This window comes from Tetrao urogallus (genome assembly GCF_951394365.1).
Source record: "Tetrao urogallus genome assembly, chromosome: 1".
NCBI classification, from domain to species: domain Eukaryota; kingdom Metazoa; phylum Chordata; class Aves; order Galliformes; family Phasianidae; genus Tetrao; species Tetrao urogallus.
Genome location: NC_136813.1, coordinates 16,565,342 through 16,584,847, shown reverse-complemented (window position 1 = coordinate 16,584,847; position 19,506 = coordinate 16,565,342). Strand labels below are relative to the sequence as shown.

Below are 19,506 nucleotides of genomic sequence, written 5' to 3'. Positions count from 1 at the left end.
CCTTTTACTGTATAATCAAGTAAATTTGTCACTTCTGTAAGAAGCAGATGTGACACACTTAACCCCCTTCTCCTTTAACTGCTGTCAGTAGCAGTGCATCTTCAACCTCAACAGAGTAATACACTTCTTGACTCTCTGAAAGCCTTGAAGGGAGGGGAACAAATGCATGGCCAGCTGTTTTGCTTTTTGTTTAGCCAATACTACTATCAAATAAAAAGTATGATATCTGTGACACAAAAGCCCAAGGCTATTGCTTCTCAATTGCCAACCTTTGCTGTATCTTCTGCCATGCAGTGTTGGGTGCGGTAACATTCTGCTGTGTAATATCTTGTGCCCAGGTAATCAGTTTCTTCCAAATTGGGCTTTTGCAAGCAGGGAGCAAAGATACAGCTGCATATTCTTCTTCCTTTCTGACACATTGCATGTTCTCTACAACTTTGTTCCTTACCTCTCTGTGTGTCTTATGACATCTCGGTACTCTTATGATTGACTTGTGGAAATTTAAGTTGAAAAGCTTTAAGTTAGCTGAAATAGTTTTGTGATGAGAGAAATAGAATCATAGAATCACCAAGGTTGGAAAAGACCTAAAAGATCATCCAGTCCAACCGTTCACCTATCACCAATAGCTCCCACTAAACCATGTCCCTCAACACAACATCCAGCCTTTCCTTGAACACCCCCAGGCTCGGTGACTCCACCACCTCCCTGGGCAGTCCATTCCAGTGCCTGACCACCCTTTCTGAAAAGTAATACTTCCTAATGTCCAGCCTGAATCTCCCCTGCCGTAGCTTGAAGCCATTCCCTCTGGTCCTATCACTAATGACACGAGAGAAGAGGCCGACCCCCACCCTTCAGGAAGTTATAGAGAGCAATGAGGTCTCCCCTGAGCCTCCTCTTCTCCAGGCTGAACATTCCCAGCTCCTTCAGCCTCTCCTCATATGGCCTGTGTTCCAGACCCCTCACCAGCTTTGTTGCCCTCCTTTGAACACGTTCCAGGGCCTCAATATCTTTCTTGCAGTGAGGGGCCCAATACTTTCAGTCTGATCTTAAATTTATACATAGATTACACAGAGTAGTGTCATGAGCTGAACTGCATTGCCAAATCAGCATTAAATTTTCATGCTTTAATCGTGCTGTTTATAGAAAAATAATGGAGTAGCACTGCTATCGAGAGATTTGGTGTGCCGGGTTCATGCAGAGATGATGAACATGGCAATACACTTGTTAGCTAGTGCTTGCAGAAAATAACTTGTCCATGATTTTTGCTGTTGTCTATTGCTCTTTTTGTTTTAGTGAACAACTTGTCCTTCCTTCAGTCAATGGTTCTTTCAAATATGTAGATACTGTTTTCTGGAGTTGTTTCCCATTCTGTTTGCGTGTTTATCTTTGTCTGCTAGCAGAAAAGAAGTTGGTGTTCTGATGGCTTTTTCTTTTCTGTTTTGAAACACACTGAAGTTCTTGTTTATTGCACAAGCCTGTTTTATAATGACTCCCACTCTTTCAGAATGCTACTACATCCATAGTCCTTTCATTAGTCCTTTAGTCCATCGTGTCAGCGGTCAGTATGAGCAAGAGAAGGTCCATTTTCTGTTTCTCAACCAATTGTTCATCTATGACTCCTTCCTAGAAGAGAGGGAGTGCTATGGTAGGCGTGTTTCCACAGTCTGAGGGTTTGGTTTTTGTTCTTTTTCAATATGGAATTGGCACAGGCATCAGAACTGGTTTACTGTGGTTTCAGGTCAGGAAGAGTTGGGAGTATTGTCTCCTTCATCTCGGATTAAACCCCAGCTCTCCTTTTCAGGTATTTCAGAAGCCTCCCTTACAATCTTTCAAAAGTTGACTAACTGAATTTCCTGCTAGTTTATCCTCTTATGTATGTTTTGATTTGCCAAGGCACAGATCTGTCTCCAATGTTTTTATTACCTGTTAATTGCCAAGCCATAGGCTGTAATGGCAGATAAATCTGTTTTATGGATGTGATGAAAATTTGCCTGAGGCTGTCTAATAAATCTGTTGAGGCAGAACTGTAAATCAAATTCTGAAGTTTCCCATTGCGTACTTATTTTTCGTATCATTCTACTGCAGTGTGTAAGTGCCTGTGTTATCCTGGTATAAAGCTTCAGAAATGTTTTTTGGGGGCTGAGATGGTAGTTATAGACCATCTCAGTTATAGTATTTTTTTTTTTCCCTATTTGTTGCACGATGGAAAACAAACTCATATGTGAGCTGTGTTCAGTACTGACTTATGTGTAACCTTGTATTGTAGTGGAGAAACTGTATAGCTTTGAATAAGGTGCAGTGCCCTTCTCTATTGAAGGGCGGTACGCAGCAGGTGAGAGTGATGTGTTCTGATGAGAGCATATGTACTTGGCTCTTCATGCCTCTTGGGCAGTTAAGCTTCTGAGATTCTTGGTGACTTCTGCTGCAGCTCGCAGTGCTGATCGGCTACCAAGGCTTCACTCATATGGCTACAAAGCAAAGAGCATTTTCAGAGTTGTCTGCTACAGCCGTGATAGTTTGACAAGTATTGGACAGGCAGTCTGTGCCAAAGGAAGCAGCAGGTCTGTGATTTTCTGTGTTGGGACACCAGACATAATTCAAGACAGTAGCATTAAACTTGTCCTCATTTTCTCTGATGTTCCAAAGTAGGAAGATAAATTATAGGAATGTAGGGACTTTGGAGAAAATAACTGTACACTAAAAGAGTCATGTTGGATCCGTGAATACTGTCAATTCTGTGCTTTGGTGGAGCTTGAAGGTGGAAGGGTAGAGGAGGTGAATAAAAAGCTGCACTTATATTGATGTAAACAACAATACATACATGCAAGGGGTCAGAAAAAATTTTACACGGCAGTCTTGTGACACTTTTTGATTTTCCAAATTTCAGTTTAACAACCTGACAGTACTTTCTTTAAGGTGGAGAAGGATCTATGTGTAAAATTCTTTTTACTTCACATGATCTGAGTGCATGTTTTATGGAAATAAAACAGCCTTCGGTAAACCAGCTTGCCAGCTTGGTCCTACTTGAGCACGTAACATAATTACTGCCATACTGCTGCTTCTGGAGCCAGAGTTCACTTTATTTAATAATCATTGCTGGACCTTTCTGATTAATTGCTTATTGAATCCAGGCATACTCCTGCCATGCAAAGGACTTGTAAGATAGTTCTGTGTTTTCATTCTATTTCATAGAGTAGGAGTGCTTCTTTTTTGTTGGCTTTGAAACTCCTATGTAATGATTTCATCTGATTCTCTTAATTCGTATGTTATGAGAAACATTGATTGGTCATTTCCTATTCTCCTTGCCATGCACATTGTAAGAACCTGTATATTTTCCTCTTTCTTAGTTCTCCACGTCAGTGTTCCGATCTAGTTTATGCTGTGATATTTCATGTCCCTGATCCTTCATTTGAATGTTTCTGAAGGATTTCCGGTACTGCTGCATCCTTTTATAGGACAATGTATCCGGTTTGTATATAGTACTAGAGATCTGTGAATGCCATAGATTTGTATACAACAGCATTGTAGCTTTTTACCTCTACAGCAACTGCTTTGTTAACAAAATTTAAGTGTCCTCATTTGTGCACATTATTTTGTTTTTATTAAATTTCATCTTTTATTCAAGTTCATCTTTTTTTACTGTCTATTCAGAGATCATCTTGGGAGGTTTTCTACAGATTTTGTTACATCAGTTTCATTCTTTTTATTTTTTTTTTATCACATCTGCAGTCTGGTGGGACTTCTTGATGGTTGCACTGCAAGTAATCATTGTCTGTTGTGGGGACTGCTTATCTCTTATTTTTTCTATCTAGTTCATCTATAAAGGTGCTTTTCCTTTATTCAAGGACAGTTTTTGTTCTTTAATAGCCTTTGCCTAAATCAGAAGCTGTGTAGGCAATCCCTGTTTGGTTTATCAGCCAGATCTCTCTTACCTCTTTTATCATTACCTGTTAGAAGATCTCAGAAATATCTAATGGAGGTGATTCATACTCTTCACATCATACTTGTCCAGAGTTATTATTCAGTGATAGTTTGGATGAGGTAGACTTGCTTGTTGGTTGGTCTGCAGGTAGCTTCCCAGTCCTGATTTCAAAGATCAGGATCCTGTTTACAGCTTTGTATTCCTCAGGGGCTGAGTCTGATCCATGCAGGAAGTTGCACACTGGAGCTTTTCCTTTGGCTACACGGTGTTCATTTTGAATGTATTTTGCTCCTCTTGCCTATGTAAAAAAAAAAAATTAAAAAAAAAAAATAAATCTTGTTACATTTAAATTTGAGGTGGCTTCTACAAGGTAACCATAAAATTCCTGTTCACTAATTATTGATAACTGTGGATCATTTTTCTTTAGGTTGTAAAAACTGTTGGTCTTCGTGAAGTTTGGTTTTTTGGACTGCAGTACGTGGACAGCAAAGGCTACTCAACGTGGCTGAAGCTAAATAAAAAGGTAATAATTTCCTGGCACTTAAGCAAATATACAAATTTTGTATTTTTTAAATATACTTTTATAAGATTTGTTGCTTTGATGTTATAGGTGAGATTTATCAAATTAATCAAGTAGTAGCTTCTTGTTTGCTTTAAATTACGAAATACAGTGTTTAGAAGACTGTCTCACCCTGCTGTCCTTGCTGCTTTGAATGATGCCCAGGGTACAGATGACTTCCATATTTGTCCCTATACTCCCGTTCACTCTCTGTTTACCCACGAGCTTCATGAATTACTTGTTGTAGAAAGTCATTAAATCTTTGCAGCTCTCCTCTGGGCCAGCTCCAACAGCTGTGTCCTCCTTGTGTTGGAGGCCCAAAACACTACTCCATGTGGGATCTCACAAGAGCAGAGGGGCAGAATCACCTCCCTCAATCTGCTGGTCACACTTCTCTTGATGCAACCCAGGACACAGTTGGCCTTCTGGGCTGCAAGCTCATGTTTTTGGCTGAAGTTGAGTCTTTCAGCAATTGAAATCCTTTTTCTCAGGGCTGCTCTCAAGCCATTCTGTGCCCAACCTGTATCTGTGCTTGGGATTGCCCTGACCCATGTGCAGGGCCTTGCACTTGGCCTTGTTGAACTTCATGAGACATTCATGAGCATGGTTGCAGCGTAACTCGTTACCATTTTTGATACTTTCTACTAGTCAAGCAAACTGTGGGGTAAAGTTGTAAAAGGACTACTTGTGCACATGAAATTAAGTATGAAGTGAGGTGCACGTGGAATTGGGATGTATGAAATTTATTCTGAATTTACCTTTTAACAATCGCTTGTTTTACTTATTACTTGCTGTTAAAATGATCTTTTCTTGTCATTATCAGTGCGGAAAGCTGAGCTCCAATAAAACAGAAAAGTAACAGAAGATCTGTTTGTGTATAAATTATAGGCCAGACAGTTTAGACTAGACTTATAAGCTGATCACATCTGATCTCTTCAAGGAAATCATGATAAGGCTTGTCCATACGTTCTACAAAAAGGTGATGAATGGAACCATGATTTTTGCACAGAAACAAAGCACATATATTTAGCTCAATAGTACAAAGACTTCTTTTGAAAGAATAATTCAGCTTTACTCTTAAGTTAATATGCTGTAATACTTGCTACGGAATCCTTATTAAACATTTTGTTTCTTCCTGCAATTCATTGGTGTCAAGTTCATTGTATTTATTATAATATTTAGTGCTCTTCCTATGTTTTCTTTCTTTCTTTTCTTCCTTAGGTAACACAGCAAGATGTAAGGAAAGAAAATCCTTTGCAGTTTAAATTCAGGGCCAAGTTTTTTCCAGAGGATGTATCTGAAGAGTTAATCCAGGAAATAACACAAAGACTTTTCTTCCTGCAAGTCAAAGAAGCTATCTTAAATGATGAGATATATTGTCCACCAGAAACAGCCGTTCTTCTCGCTTCTTATGCTGTCCAGTCCAAGTATGGAGATTACAATAAGGAGATACATAAACTAGGCTACCTAGCCAATGACAGGCTTCTCCCTCAGCGGTGAGACAGACCATAAATACATCCTTTTGCATTGTTTGCTCTGTATAAACTTGATTGCAGCACACTCATAGTGAAAATACAAAGTTAAAAATGCAATTAATGGTAGCTTTTTTGAAAGAGTGCATGTTCTGCTGGTAGAACTTACAAGGAAGCAATATCCCAGTTTTGACTAAATATCAAAGCATCACAACTATGGGTTTCTGGAGGCCTATTTCTTGTCCCATCCTCAACCAGCTGCACAGATTTAACCAGTGAAGTTTTCAGATTGTGTGGAATATGTACTGATCTATCATTGCTGGAGGCTTGCCTCTGCTGAATTAAAATCATGTTAAGTTATTCAGGTTTATCCTTTTTCTTCACTTCATGGTGTTTTTATGCAAGAAGTTTTGGTAAATGATAGTAAATTCCTGAGAAATAGTTATAAAATACGTTTTCTGCTGTGTGTTTAACTTACAAATGCTGACCTGGACAGAAAATTTAGAAAATGAGTTCTTGTCATAATTGTCGTGTGAATGTTTTTCTGTCAGTTACTCATGTAAGTGCCTAGGAAAGGTAAGCACCAGGATTATAGTTCTGGGTTGCTTTTCTTTCCTCCTCGCAGCTGAAACAGTCCCTGCATTGGCAGTAAGGCAAGCATTGAACACAAATTTGCAAAGCTAGATAGTTTTGTTAGTGTAAATGAATTTGTGACTGTGTATTGTCAACAAATGTATGCTCACTAAATATGTAACTCTGGTGCATCTTCAAAGAGATGAGAGCTGTGGAATAATTTCAGTTTTCTTTGAGATTCACATAGTCTTTTTTTTTTTAATTCAAAAACAAAAAGTAGAGATTAGCTAAGAGTGAGAATCTCCTAGCTAGTAAAAAAGCATTTCAAGAGGTGATAAATGTTTAAATAAACATTTCTGTAAATGTTTCAGTCTTTTTAAAAACTTTGGGTAAGTGTTGGCTGCTTGCTTCCTTCTTATTACAGTGGATTCCTAAGGAAATACTCTTCTGGAGCAATGTAGAAGGCAAGGAGGCTAAGAATCAGCACAACTAATTACTGAATATAATAGTTTACAAATCTTTGTCTCTGCTAAGTTGATGACAGCCTTTGGAACACTGGAGTGCTTGTGTACAACACAGATTCAAATACTTAAGATGCTCCTCTTCAGTAGACATATGTTCAGATGATTTCCCAGAACATTTTCAATGAGTTGTGTCAGTTTGTGCTGGGTGGGCACATAGCTTTTGTGTTCATTCTAGCACAGTTACTCCTGATTTGCCTCCAGTCACCAGAGATCTGCTAGAAGACTTTCAAGTACTTAATAAATGTACTTCAAAACAATGTAATGTCAGAAATACTTGTTTCAGGAAGCAGGCTAGCTTTTCAACTTGTGGAAAAGCGTGAGAGGATTTGCAGTTCTCCTTCACTATAGAGTTACTTTCACTGGTCAGAATATTGTGGATTTCTTGGCTCAGAGTTACGAGCTGGGCAGCAGCAAGATGGCTAGTAAGTCTGTGTGAAACTGCTGGCTGCATTTCATCAGTAGCATGTGGAGGGAGAACCAGATGATGAGATGGCTGTGTACCTAGATGTGGGGCAGAGTAGCAAAATGAGCAAGTGTGAGACAGACATCCTCTACAGAGATAAACACTGCGTTAGTATCTTCTGCATCATGCTGTCTGTTTCTTATGTAGTTCCTAGAAACATAGGGAAAAGTGGTAAACTTACTGTCCTGATTAAATAAAAATGAAGAACAAAAAAACTGTTCTGACTTCTTTTAGTAAGATTATCTTGCAGTCCTCTTTTAGTTAATTGCCCTTTAAAGTAATTTCTCCAGGAATGCTTGAAAAGTTAGGTGCATAGAGTAAAAGCATAATTACATCCATAATTGCAGCCTGCTGTAGGTAAAGCTCAAATCAGCTTTCTTCACTATTCTGATTTTCCGTGACAACAGAATGAAAGCTTGAATTGAATGCATCTGTAAATACGTGAAGGTCAATTTGTGGCATTGTGTGTGAAGTCTTAGGAAGTCTGTGTGTTTTGGGGAGTTCCAGATGTTACATTTTATGGCATTAGTGAAAGTTGCTACATGCCACGGTGTGACTTGTATTATAATAAGGCTGTGTAGAACACCATGAAGAAAGTGAATCCATGCTATTTTCTAAATGTTTTTCTTTTTGAAATTCAGAACTTGTGCTTTTGGGTGAAAAGATAAGCAGTCTATAGGAAGTAATGTTTAAATTTCTTTAAGAGTATGTTGTGCCACAAGGTTTGAAAAAAACAAAGTTTAAGAGATGAAATGATAATCAGTGTAATTTAATAACAATTTCTATTCACAGTGTGTTAGAACAGCACAAACTGACAAAAGAACAGTGGGAAGAGAGAATACAGAACTGGCATGAAGAGCACAGGGGAATGTTAAGGTAATCACATAGAAAATGTTCCAAGGCCTGTAAGGGTATTTCTTATTATCAAGATATGTTTTGGGTGGTGTTGTTTTGCTTGGAAACTTCTGCTCTGGCTGGCACAAGCAGTTACCAAAAACTTCCATGGAAGTTTGAATGAGAGTTGAATTTCCAGTTGGATTATTGGCTACCTACGTGATTTCTGGTAGGACTGTCAACTGCCTTTGTTTGTAATTGCATGCTTCTAAAATACATTTATTTCTTTTCTCCTCAGGCTGAAAAGATGAAGTGCAGAGATCAAGCTGTATTTGAGTGTAGGGTGTAAAGTGCTGCAAATATTTAAATCAATGTGCATGTGAATTTCCAGGAGGTGTTTGATTCCTAACTAAATTTCTGACTAATAAGTTGCTCTGTAGCTCCCCTATTCTTACATTTTTATTTCTGACTTGTCTGTACGATGCATTTACACTTTTTTTTTTCTGTTCTTTTTATCAGGGAAGATTCTATGATGGAATACCTTAAGATAGCACAAGATTTGGAAATGTATGGAGTCAACTACTTTGAAATTAAGAATAAAAAAGGAACTGAGTTGTGGTTAGGAGTTGATGCATTGGGTCTGAATATTTATGAACACGATGATAAGTAAGTGGCAAATACTCATTTTTACAGTTCTGTCCTAGGAGAATCCTACCTGAGATTATACAAAAGCATATGTTTCAATAACACCTAGCAGAATGGGGTATCAAAGATCTTCTAATCTGTGTGAAAGGCAAAACATTCCAGGAGTTAATTTTATAAAAGGAACAGCAATTAGAAGAAGTGAATGGAGTTCTGTATAAACTTAAATTGATGTTGCGAAGTATGGATGTTTGTAGCAAGGCCATTTTGATACAGTGGTGTTTTTTTTCCCCCTGTACTTTTCACTCTGTTAAGACTCTTTTAAGTCAGGGTGAAAAGGACGTCGAGAAGCTGGACATTGATTGAGAAGTTTGCAAGAATTGCAATTAAGAATAGAGCTCTTAGAGCAGGAAAAACTTTGGTATCTAAAAAGGAAACGTTCTAGACATCTAGGAAAGCAGATGGATCTTCTGTTCTGATAGAGATCAGATTCTGCCTTACTTAGATATGGGTAGAGCTGAAATATACTGAACTTAGTCTTAATACTGAGGAGCAGACTCATTTTTTTGTTTCTTTTCAGGCACTTCTGTTAGTCGTATCTAGTCTTAGCAGTACTTCCACAGTGATTTAAAGTAAAACGTGTCCAACACCAGATCAGAGCTGTCATCTGAACTGAAATTACGTGCTTGGATGTATATCTCCTTAGCAAAATTCTGTGAGCCTTAATTGCCATTAGATGGCAACATAACTCCTGAAAGATGATGAAAATGTTCAGGAAATGGTCAAATGAGGTTGAACAATCAACCATTTTTTTTTGGTACTTTAATTCAGATGGATAACAATCAAATACTTAAACCTTTTTTAAAATACTTTAATTAACATAATATAAACTCAGAAAACTTTCTGTGCTGATGGAGTCAAATATATTTTATAACTTAAGAACTGTTTCTTTTCAGAATTAAAAGTTTGCAGTTGGTGCAAAGCATTGTAATGGCTTCTCAACTTAATTCTACTTAAAATGCAAGTGGATGAAATCCAGTGTGAACTTTGGAAATGTGATGGGATGTATCTTACAGCTGAGTTAAACTGAAGTACACCGTTACTGGAGGCTGATGTAATTTCAGTCTTTGCAACGTCCAGCTTTTCTAAAGTTATATCCCCATTGAAATAGTTGTCCATTTCTCTGACAAGAAAATTATCAGTGGCTGATAAAGAATCATGGTATTTGGCGTGTATTCAGCTTGTATTTAATGGTAGCAGAATATGTCAAAACTAAACTTTCTCAAGTTCTTCTGTTGCAGTGCTGTTAGAATGTGAAACTGACTCTTACAAACTCATCAAATGAGTATGTGAAATTGTCAACTAAAATATGCTTAAACTGTTGTCTTGGTAGGTTTTGTAAATGTAATTTAATTGTGGCAGTGAAAACAGGATGAAAATAAGGCTAATGTGTCAGTGGACATTAATGAAATGCCTGTCTTTTTCTTCTTTTAATGAGAACTTTTTCTCTTTGAAGGCTGACACCCAAGATTGGTTTTCCTTGGAGTGAAATAAGAAACATCTCTTTCAATGACAAGAAGTTTGTTATAAAGCCAATTGACAAAAAGGCCCCTGTAAGTTGTCTGTGGAATAGTATGCCTTTTTATGTGAAGGGTTTCAAGCCTGAAGGAGCCTGCTTTGGTACTATGGCATAAGAATATAATTTTATGCCTTTTTGTATCGGTAGAATATTCAGTAATCAAAAAGAAATTCAAGTTTTGAAATGTGGTACATTTATTTTCACTCTCTTCCTTCTTGTTGACACTTAGCTGGCGTATAGAAAGAAATCTTATGTTTTGTGATGAATTGAAAAGCTGCTCTGTAGCATGCTGAATTCCCTGCACTCCCACCTCTTCTTTTTTATTTTGGTTTTTTGCTTGGATTACAGTAGTACCTTCCATCAGACTGTGTGGGACAAAACATGAAGTTTTTTGCATTGAAACACAGAAAATAGTGCTGCTACTTAAAAATTAAAAAGGGTAATTTTGAGTGAAATAGCTAACCTTTACATAGAGGAGCACAGGTAGGCTTTTGAATTTACTTTATAGGCTCCTTATGGTAACTGGACTTTGGAGGAAGAGTATAAAAACATCAGTGAACTTAAATGTAACAAATGCACAAATACAGTAATACTTTGACTCTCATCACAGCTGAGTTTTTCAACTGATGGATGTGTGTATTTTTCTAGGATTTTGTTTTTTATGCACCTCGTCTGAGGATTAACAAGCGCATTTTGGCACTGTGTATGGGAAATCATGAATTGTACATGAGGAGGCGGAAACCTGATACAATTGAAGTGCAACAGATGAAGGCCCAGGCTAGAGAGGAGAAACATCAGAAACAATTGGAAAGGTAATTAACAAACTTCCATGAAACAGAAGGAAAATTCTTCTCTCCTTTTCAGAATACTGAGTCATAGAATATCAAACATCCTAGCATTCTGGAGAAGACATTTGCTTTTCTTTCTGTAACGTGTGGGCAGGTTTGCGTACTGGCATGGTTCACCTGTTCTAATAGAAAGCCGTATCCCTCTGGAGCTTTCAGCATAGTAATAGTAGCTCTATTGTTGTTTCTCATTAAGTTTTTTGTGAAGCATTTAAAGTTTCTGTTGCTTGATTCTTAGGGACTTTTATACTCATGTGAACTGTGAAAGCAAGCTTAGCAAAGAATGTAACAACTTACCTTTGGTGTATTCAAAAAATATAGTGACTATTTCTAGCCCAGATGGAGCATGCAACTTGTGTAAAATGCAACTATAATCTTGGCTTTACTTGGTTGTACCATAACCAAGGCTGCTAATTGGTTCTGTTCATAATTCTTTATGTACTATATTTTGAAATGAAGAGACTTAGTTATTATGTTTGAATATGAATTCAAAGCGTTGAAAATTAAGTGTTTCTTTATTATTTGAGTAAACTGAGAACAAATGCTTCCGGAATCCTCAGGGTAGAATTTAATTCATGTACTTAATATTAAAAAAAAAAAAAAAAAAAAAAAAAAAAAAAGCTTTTTATTATTTTCAGGGCACAACTTGAAAATGAGAAGAAGAAGAGAGAGATTGCAGAAAAGGAAAAGGAAAGAATAGAGCGTGAAAAGGAAGAATTAATGGAACGCTTAAGACAAATTGAAGAACAAACAATGAAAGCTCAGAAAGGTGAGCTCCCACTGCTCCTGGATTTGTTCTGTCTGATAACACTGTTCAGTTCACTTGGTGGGGCGGTTCCATGGTTTGTGTTTGTTTTTTTTTTTTGTGGTGTTCTGTTTGCTTTTTTTGAATTTATTTTAATAGCGAGACAAGATAGTGGTGTTTATGCTTTAATTTCAGAAGAGCTGTTCTTTTCAAAGTTGAAAGTTGAGGTAGGTGGGTATTTTCATAATATAAAACCGATTCCTAATATAGCAAGAGTCTTAATCTTCATTTATAAAAAGAAAATTAAGCAGCATACAGTTGAACTCAGATTTATGACATGCTTGAAGTGCTGAAAATCTGAGGCTGGGGGAGGTAGCAGGTCTGCAGTTATTCAGAGTAATTTCTACAGGATCTTGTTGAATTTAGCTTTTCATTTGGAAGTTCCTTATCCCTTTATTTTCCCACTCCCTTGCTGGTGCTGGAGAACTTTAAAAATTCAAGTCTGAATGGATTTTAGTGAATAAACCATGTGTGGTCAGTAAACAGTTTTTATATTGAGCTATTCTGTGCAGTCACTATCTTTACTGCTTTCCCTCTCCTCCTATAGAATCATAGAATGACCTGGGTTGAAAAGGACCCCAATGATCATCTAGTTTCAACCCCCTCTGTTATGTGCAGGTCCACCAGACCAGGCTGCCCAGAGCCACATCCAGCCTGGCCTTGAATGCCTCCAGGGATGGGGCATCCACAGCCTCCTTGGGCAACCTGTTCCACTGTGTCACTACCCTCTGAGTGAAAAACTTCCTCCTAATATCTGACCTAAATCTCTCCTGTTTCAGCTTAAAACCATTCCCCCTTGTCCTGTCACTATCTCTCTTTTTTTTTTTTTTTTTTTCTTCAGATTTGCTTTGTATTCAGATAAGTTTCATTCTTCTGTTCACAACTGTTGGCTTCAAGCACGATAAAGACAATCACTGTCTGTAGCTATGCAAATATGCCTACACTTTCTCTAGCTCTGCCTCCATAGCACCCAGTACTTTGGTGCAAAACAGGCTGGATGCATCCAGACAGACAACACAAAATCTGTGCACTGGAATTGTTGAAGGGAGATGTTAAATTTAGAATTTGGAATGCATCTAGTAGGGCAAAAAAGTCAGAGATGCATTTTCATTTCACAGCAGTGAGTTGCTATAAGTTTCACAAGTCTTTGAAAGGTATGTAGTTTGACTAAACACAGACATTTTTCACCAGGCACTGAAAAGGCACTTCTGTTGGTGTGAAGGGTACATATACTGGATGTGTATTCCGTCCCTTGCTTAAACCCCTCATGCCAAAGCTTCTCTGATAAAAGATTTAAAGCTTCTTTTTTTTTTGGTTGGCTTTGTGTTAGATTTTTTTTTTTTTATCTGGTGAAATAAGTTTCATGTTTGCTTTATTTAAAAAGTTTGGGTCTAAATTTCAAACAAACTAGCAAAAAAGTGATCTTGGGCAAAACATTCAGCAGGGAAAATGTCAACTGAAATATTTTTTGTGAAAGTAGATGTTAAGGAACCTGAAAAATGAGCAGTGTTTGCAAAGCCACTCTGACCTGGTGACCGTGTTCCAGTTGCTGCTTTTGCAAGAGCAGGACGTAAATGTCAAAACCATGAAATTTTGGAGAACTTAAACAGGAATCACATTGTAGCTTAGAGTTCTTGAGAGCTGTGTTTTCAAAGAAAACTCAGTAAGCACCTCTTGGTCTCTGTGTTCTGAGAATGTCATTCAGAATGGAATACAGTATCATTTGGAATTATTTCATTAAGTTAAACGGTGCGCTCAATCTTGATTGTAATAAAGAAAAAATAAGACTCTTGCTATGTTGAAGTTGTTAAGCACTTTATTTGGAAATACTTTCAGTAATAAGTTGCTATGACAGAAATCATTTGTTCTTTCTTTTAATTTAACAACATACTCTGAAGAAGATTGTTCTAAAGGAAAGAATGTAAACATGAAACTATCAAACATAAGTAAAAGGGGAAGGGGGAATAATTTCTCAATTCTGGTAACATTTATAGGCAGTACAGTCTATCTGATGTAGTACATCATACGTGTTACTAGCTTGTTTAGCGTTCTTTTTAGATAAGGACTCATGCTTATATAAATGGTGCCTTTGTTCTGTAGTTAATGTGGTAGCTTAGTGTTCTCCATCTTCACTGGGAGGATTTGTCTGTTCAAATAGCATTTTTAAACATTGGTGCATTTTGTTTAGTTTTATAGGTACTGCATTGTACAACTCACCATACCTGTAATGCAGTGCCCCTGATTTGGGCTTCAAATTTTGATTATTAAAAAAAAAATTCCCTGTTCAATTCTTCCCTTGAAATTACAGTACCTGTGGATTGTTTCCTCTTAACTCCCTTATGTCAGAGTTCTGCCCTTTAGCTTGCAGTATTTTCCTAACCAGGCAGCTAGACAACTGTTATCCATCCTTTCCTTGATTTCAGTTTTTCCTTGTTGCACTTTTTGGAAGTCTGTTCTCTGACCTCTCAAATGGATCTCAGTCATTTTGCTGGAAGTGCATGTATAGAATGTCAACTGCATTTAAGATAATCCTGTAAAGCATTTCAGTGGAGTAGAAGTCTTTGGTTTTTTTTTGTGGTAACAGGGTGATTTAATATAGGTAAAAACTCATCTGTAGTGATTGGTGTGTTCATATCTGTTTGTTTTTATCAGAAAGCTGATAACTTTCTGCAACTCTGAGCTATGAGGTGAAGTACATCCAAAGTGTGTGTTAAAGAGGGTAAAAAAGTGTATTTTTTCTAGACATGGAGTGTATCTTCAGGGGATGTGCTGGCAGTTCTTAGCTTAAGTCAGGCTCACTTGAGGCAGTCCTGTAAAGCTTTGTGGTAGCTGTTATCTGTGTTACATATGACTAAAAATGAAATAAAGATATGTTGCCTGCAAACTGTCCCTTTGGCAGAGCTAGAGGAACAGACCAGAAGAGCTCTAGAACTGGATCAGGAGCGAAAACGTGCGAAAGAAGAAGCAGAGCGCCTGGAAAAGGAGCGCCGAGCTGCTGAAGAAGCTAAAGCTGCTCTAGCCAAGCAGGCAGCTGATCAAATGAAGAACCAGGAGCAGCTAGTAAGAACCTTTAATCTTGCATTGAAGCAAATGGAAAAACATAATTGAAATTTGCATTGGAATTTTAGTTCACTTTACAAAATAAATGTAACAAATATGTGAAGTACCCTGTGCTTTGTTACAGACTGTTGTGGGACTTCAAAAAACAAAACAAAAAAAGCTCAAATGTCTTAGGTTTTACTCTGCTTAGAGCATTATCTTCTCGCATTCTGTGCTGGATGACTTCTTATTGAAGAATTATTGTGGTAAATGAGAAGGGAATGAAAATTTTATAGGAAAATATTTCTCAACTGTAGAAAAACTTTTGGTAGTCTTTAAACTCAGCACACTATGCTTGAGGCAAGATTTATCTTAACAGTACTGAGATTATCATCTAAAGTCATCAGCTTTTTGTTGAAACTGTTAGAGCTGTATTAAAGTGAAACAGTGCCAAATGGTAATTTGTAACTGCAGGTCTTTATTTCCCAGCAAGTTTGGAAGTGAAGAAGATAGATTATTCCCCATCCCAGACAGTCTCCTATCAGACAAAAATACTGATTCTCTTTGTCTGTCATACATGTTTAAAATTTCTATTTTTAATAAGAGGAGCAGTGATGAATGGTAAATGACTTTCTTCAAAGGCTCTGCTCTCTTCCACTGCAGAGCTGAAGTGGTACTGAACTAAAACTTCTGTCCTATTTTTTGTTTTAGGCAGCAGAACTTGCTGAATTCACTGCCAAGATTGCACTTCTGGAGGAGGCCAAGAAAAAAAAAGAGGAGGAAGCCTCAGAATGGCAGCACAAAGTAATGAGCTCATGCTGTGGGAAGTCAGACCTTAAGAGAAACTAAGGGAGATAACTGCAGAAATACCAGTGAAATTCCATGGGATTGGGTCTCATTCCCTTCAGGCCATAAAGAGGCTTTTTTTTTTTTTTTTTTTTTTTTTAAGAGTTTTGTTCTCCTTTTTTTTTTTTTTTATTTGAAGCCACTTTGTACTTATATTTAATTCACAGATAAACAGGAAAGGGGGGATTCTTATCACAAATATATGATCAGAGATTTAAAATGGCTTTCTTATGTGGGGTGATAGATTGAAGCTTTGTGCTGGAAAAGAAACACATTAAAAGGGAGGTGTAAATAAAGTAATAATAAAAAATCGTGAGTGGTGGTAAAAAGATGGATCAGAATTAGGACAAAGGCACATAAAATGTCACTAGGTTATAAAGCAAAATTCTCAGCTCTTCTGTGGCCACACTTGGGGCACTGTGCTTAGTTCTGGGCTCCTCAGTAGAGGAGAAACTTGGACGTACTTGAAACAGTCCAGAAAAGGGCCACCAAGCTGATGAAAGAACTGGGGCATCTCTCCTGGGAGGAGAGATTTCTCAATTATTTCTTGTGAATTTTTAACTAGTTTAAATCAACTTTAAAAATACTGTCTTGTTTACTGTGTTTAGGCTTTTGCAGCCCAGGAGGACTTAGAAAAGACCAAAGAAGAACTGAAATCTGTGATGTCTGCTCCTCCTCCGCCTCCTCCCCCACCAGTTATTCCTCCAACAGAGAACGAACACGATGAACATGATGAAAACAATGCTGAAGCCAGTGCAGAACTGTCTTCTGATGGTGTCATGAATCACAGGAGTGAGGAGGAACGGGTAACAGAAACACAGAAAAATGAACGTGTTAAGAAACAGCTCCAGGTAATGAAGGCATATGGTTGTATCAACATAATTCAGGCTTTGGGTTTTTGTTCTTTATTTTCAAAAGGTCTCATTGAAGTTTGGTGTGCCAAGGAAGCACCCTTCTTATCAGTTACTGGGTTTTATTACTAATTTAACAACCACTATCATTCATAGTGCTGCAGAGCAGAATAAATGGAAAGACCAGATGCAGGATTATGCTTTGTAGCTTAGAAGTGTTAGTGTGTTGTCACACTGGACAGTGAAGGTTAAAAGTAATTATATAATAGCTGGGATACTGAACATTGAAACTTAATGCTTTCCTTTTGTGCTCTGAAATCTATTGATTAGTATGAACAGATGCTTGCTTATAGTATTTGGGTTTATTTGCTGCTGCTCACGGACATCATGAAAGTAGAGACTGGAATATTCCCCTTGAGGATGAATCTTATTTCCCTGAAAGAGCATTTCCTTTTAGATCAGTCTTATCTCTCAAAATATAATAATCTAATGTTAGTGGTGACAGTTTGCCATGTTATGAAATATCTGTTTGGGATGGAAAGGAAAGAAGTGGAAAGTTGCTTCTTTTTCTGGCAGCAATATTTTAATAGCATGATTCCATAATGCATCTTTTCTACTTGCCCAGTCACTGACAGAATCAGGGAGATGAGCGTGCTGTCTTCAGTCAAGGAGAAATAGAAATAATGTAATTTTCCTGTTTTATCTTCTGGTCCCTCTTGGATGTTAGGTTATAAGGTCGTTTTTTTTGTTTGTCCGATGCTCACATACCTGTAAGGAAGGAATCTTGTGCTGTCGTCTTCTTTGTCCTACAGTCTTTTTGATAGACCTTAGAGTTTTAGTTACTGAAGAGTACAGACAGTATTTCATTGGTTGACATTCTGGAATCCCTGTCCAAGCTGCAGGATAGGTATTATCAGAAATTCCAGAATCATGAAAAGATTAGTTAAAGCACTTAAATTCAAATATTTTATTCAACAGGCTTTAAGTTCTGAGTTGGCCCAAGCCAGAGATGAAACCAAGAAAACACAAAATGATGTCCTTCATGCTGAGAATGTTAAAGCAGGCCGTGATAAGTACAAGACTCTTCGACAGATCCGACAAGGCAATACAAAGCAGCGTATTGATGAGTTTGAAGCAATGTGAGAGCTGTTATTTTGCATATATGTTCCTCGTAAAGCTGAACCACCAACAGAGAAAAAAGCAGGCCTTTGCAGATTTGATGGATTGCACCCCACTTTGCCAAAGCACTTAATACCAGTTTGACTACAGTGGTTAAAGACAAATTTAGGGGAAGCTATTCAACAGTAAGGCAGTCTGCCATCCCTAGCTTTGCAGGGGGAGGGTGTGGAGAATAATAGCGATTTTTTTTTTTCCCCATCATGTCTTCAGTTTTGTTGTTTTGTAGTTTTTTCTTTGAAAACTGATGTGAAGTGTACGACGATTGACAAGTGTACATACTGCTTAAACATGAAAGAATAAAGGAGCTGAACCAAAACTGGATAGGTACTATTTCAGGATGATGAAGTTTGACATTAAGTTTTTCAATATAGGTACACCACGAACAGTTTGATATCACTGACTTTCAGTTACTTTTTTTGCCTCCCAAATGAAATTCTTAGGTGTTTCATGTCCTGTCATCATTGATGGTTTTCTTTGCCTACCTGTTCACAAAGGTCTGGATGGCAGGTGGTAGTTCCAGATGTTTGTCTGAATGGAACACTACCTGTAGGCCGCACATGGCTGCCGATAGGCTGGAATTTGTATTGCTTTTCCCTAGGTGATTATTTTAGATACCCAAAGTGTTTAAATGCAACAAAATGCAACAACAACAACAAAAAAGCTTTGTATGCTATTTGCTTGTAATTATTTTATTTGCAGTAGGGAGACCCTGGACCTTTCTGGCAAGGGAGCATATGAAAACATCAGTCCCAGGGAGGGGACAGTATCCTACCTCACTACTACATACATGATGACTGGTCCTTCAAACACCATGAAAAAGCTCTGTTACTATGTAGTAATATCATAAATTCTAGGAGTCCTTGCTCCTAGGATTTTCTTTGACATTAAGATGGAATTATAGTGCTAAATGCTGTCTAACTGCCTTTTGTTGAGCTTAAATTGTAAAAGCATCTTGTATTTTTTTTAAAGGTGTAACCTGTCACTGGTATCCTATCTTCTGGGAGGGGTGTAGAAAGTGCGTATGAGTTAATTCGGTGTTGGACTTCAAAATACGAAATGAAAGTTCCCAGAATTGGAGTTAAAAGTATTTATAGCTTCAGTTTTGAGTGAAGCTAGTACTGTTACTGTCATATCTGATGTCAGATCATTAAGTCCTTTCCTTCTTGAAAAGGAGAATTGCTCCTTTTTTCCTTTTTTCTTTATCTGAGAAATCCTAGGAAACGAACTTCAGAAATACCTTCATTGTTAATGTGCAGTTGTTCCTTCTGTTAGAGTACCTTAGTAAATATCTACAATGGAAGAACCCTGCTTTCTCTGAGGATGGTTCAGCTCTTTTCTGTTTGATATTATGCACTCATAAATTTACACTTATC

At 37.6% G+C, this 19,506-nt stretch overlaps 1 protein-coding gene across 1 annotated transcript in view; it reads left to right on the top strand.

Annotated features, from left to right (window-relative positions):
* Nucleotides 1-18,097, top strand: part of RDX (radixin) — a gene marked incomplete at both ends in the record, with an annotated part of 28,060 nt that extends 9,963 nt beyond the window's left edge. The window contains 11 exons of the mRNA XM_079534621.1: nucleotides 4,350-4,445; nucleotides 5,703-5,977; nucleotides 8,306-8,389; nucleotides 8,867-9,013; nucleotides 10,506-10,602; nucleotides 11,217-11,380; nucleotides 12,052-12,182; nucleotides 15,118-15,278; nucleotides 15,969-16,061; nucleotides 16,712-16,954; nucleotides 17,933-18,097. Of these exons, the coding sequence (XP_079390747.1) occupies nucleotides 4,350-4,445; nucleotides 5,703-5,977; nucleotides 8,306-8,389; nucleotides 8,867-9,013; nucleotides 10,506-10,602; nucleotides 11,217-11,380; nucleotides 12,052-12,182; nucleotides 15,118-15,278; nucleotides 15,969-16,061; nucleotides 16,712-16,954; nucleotides 17,933-18,097 (1,656 nt within the window). The remainder of the gene's footprint in view (nucleotides 1-4,349; nucleotides 4,446-5,702; nucleotides 5,978-8,305; nucleotides 8,390-8,866; nucleotides 9,014-10,505; nucleotides 10,603-11,216; nucleotides 11,381-12,051; nucleotides 12,183-15,117; nucleotides 15,279-15,968; nucleotides 16,062-16,711; nucleotides 16,955-17,932) is intronic.
* Nucleotides 18,098-19,506: the final 1,409 nt, after the last annotated feature.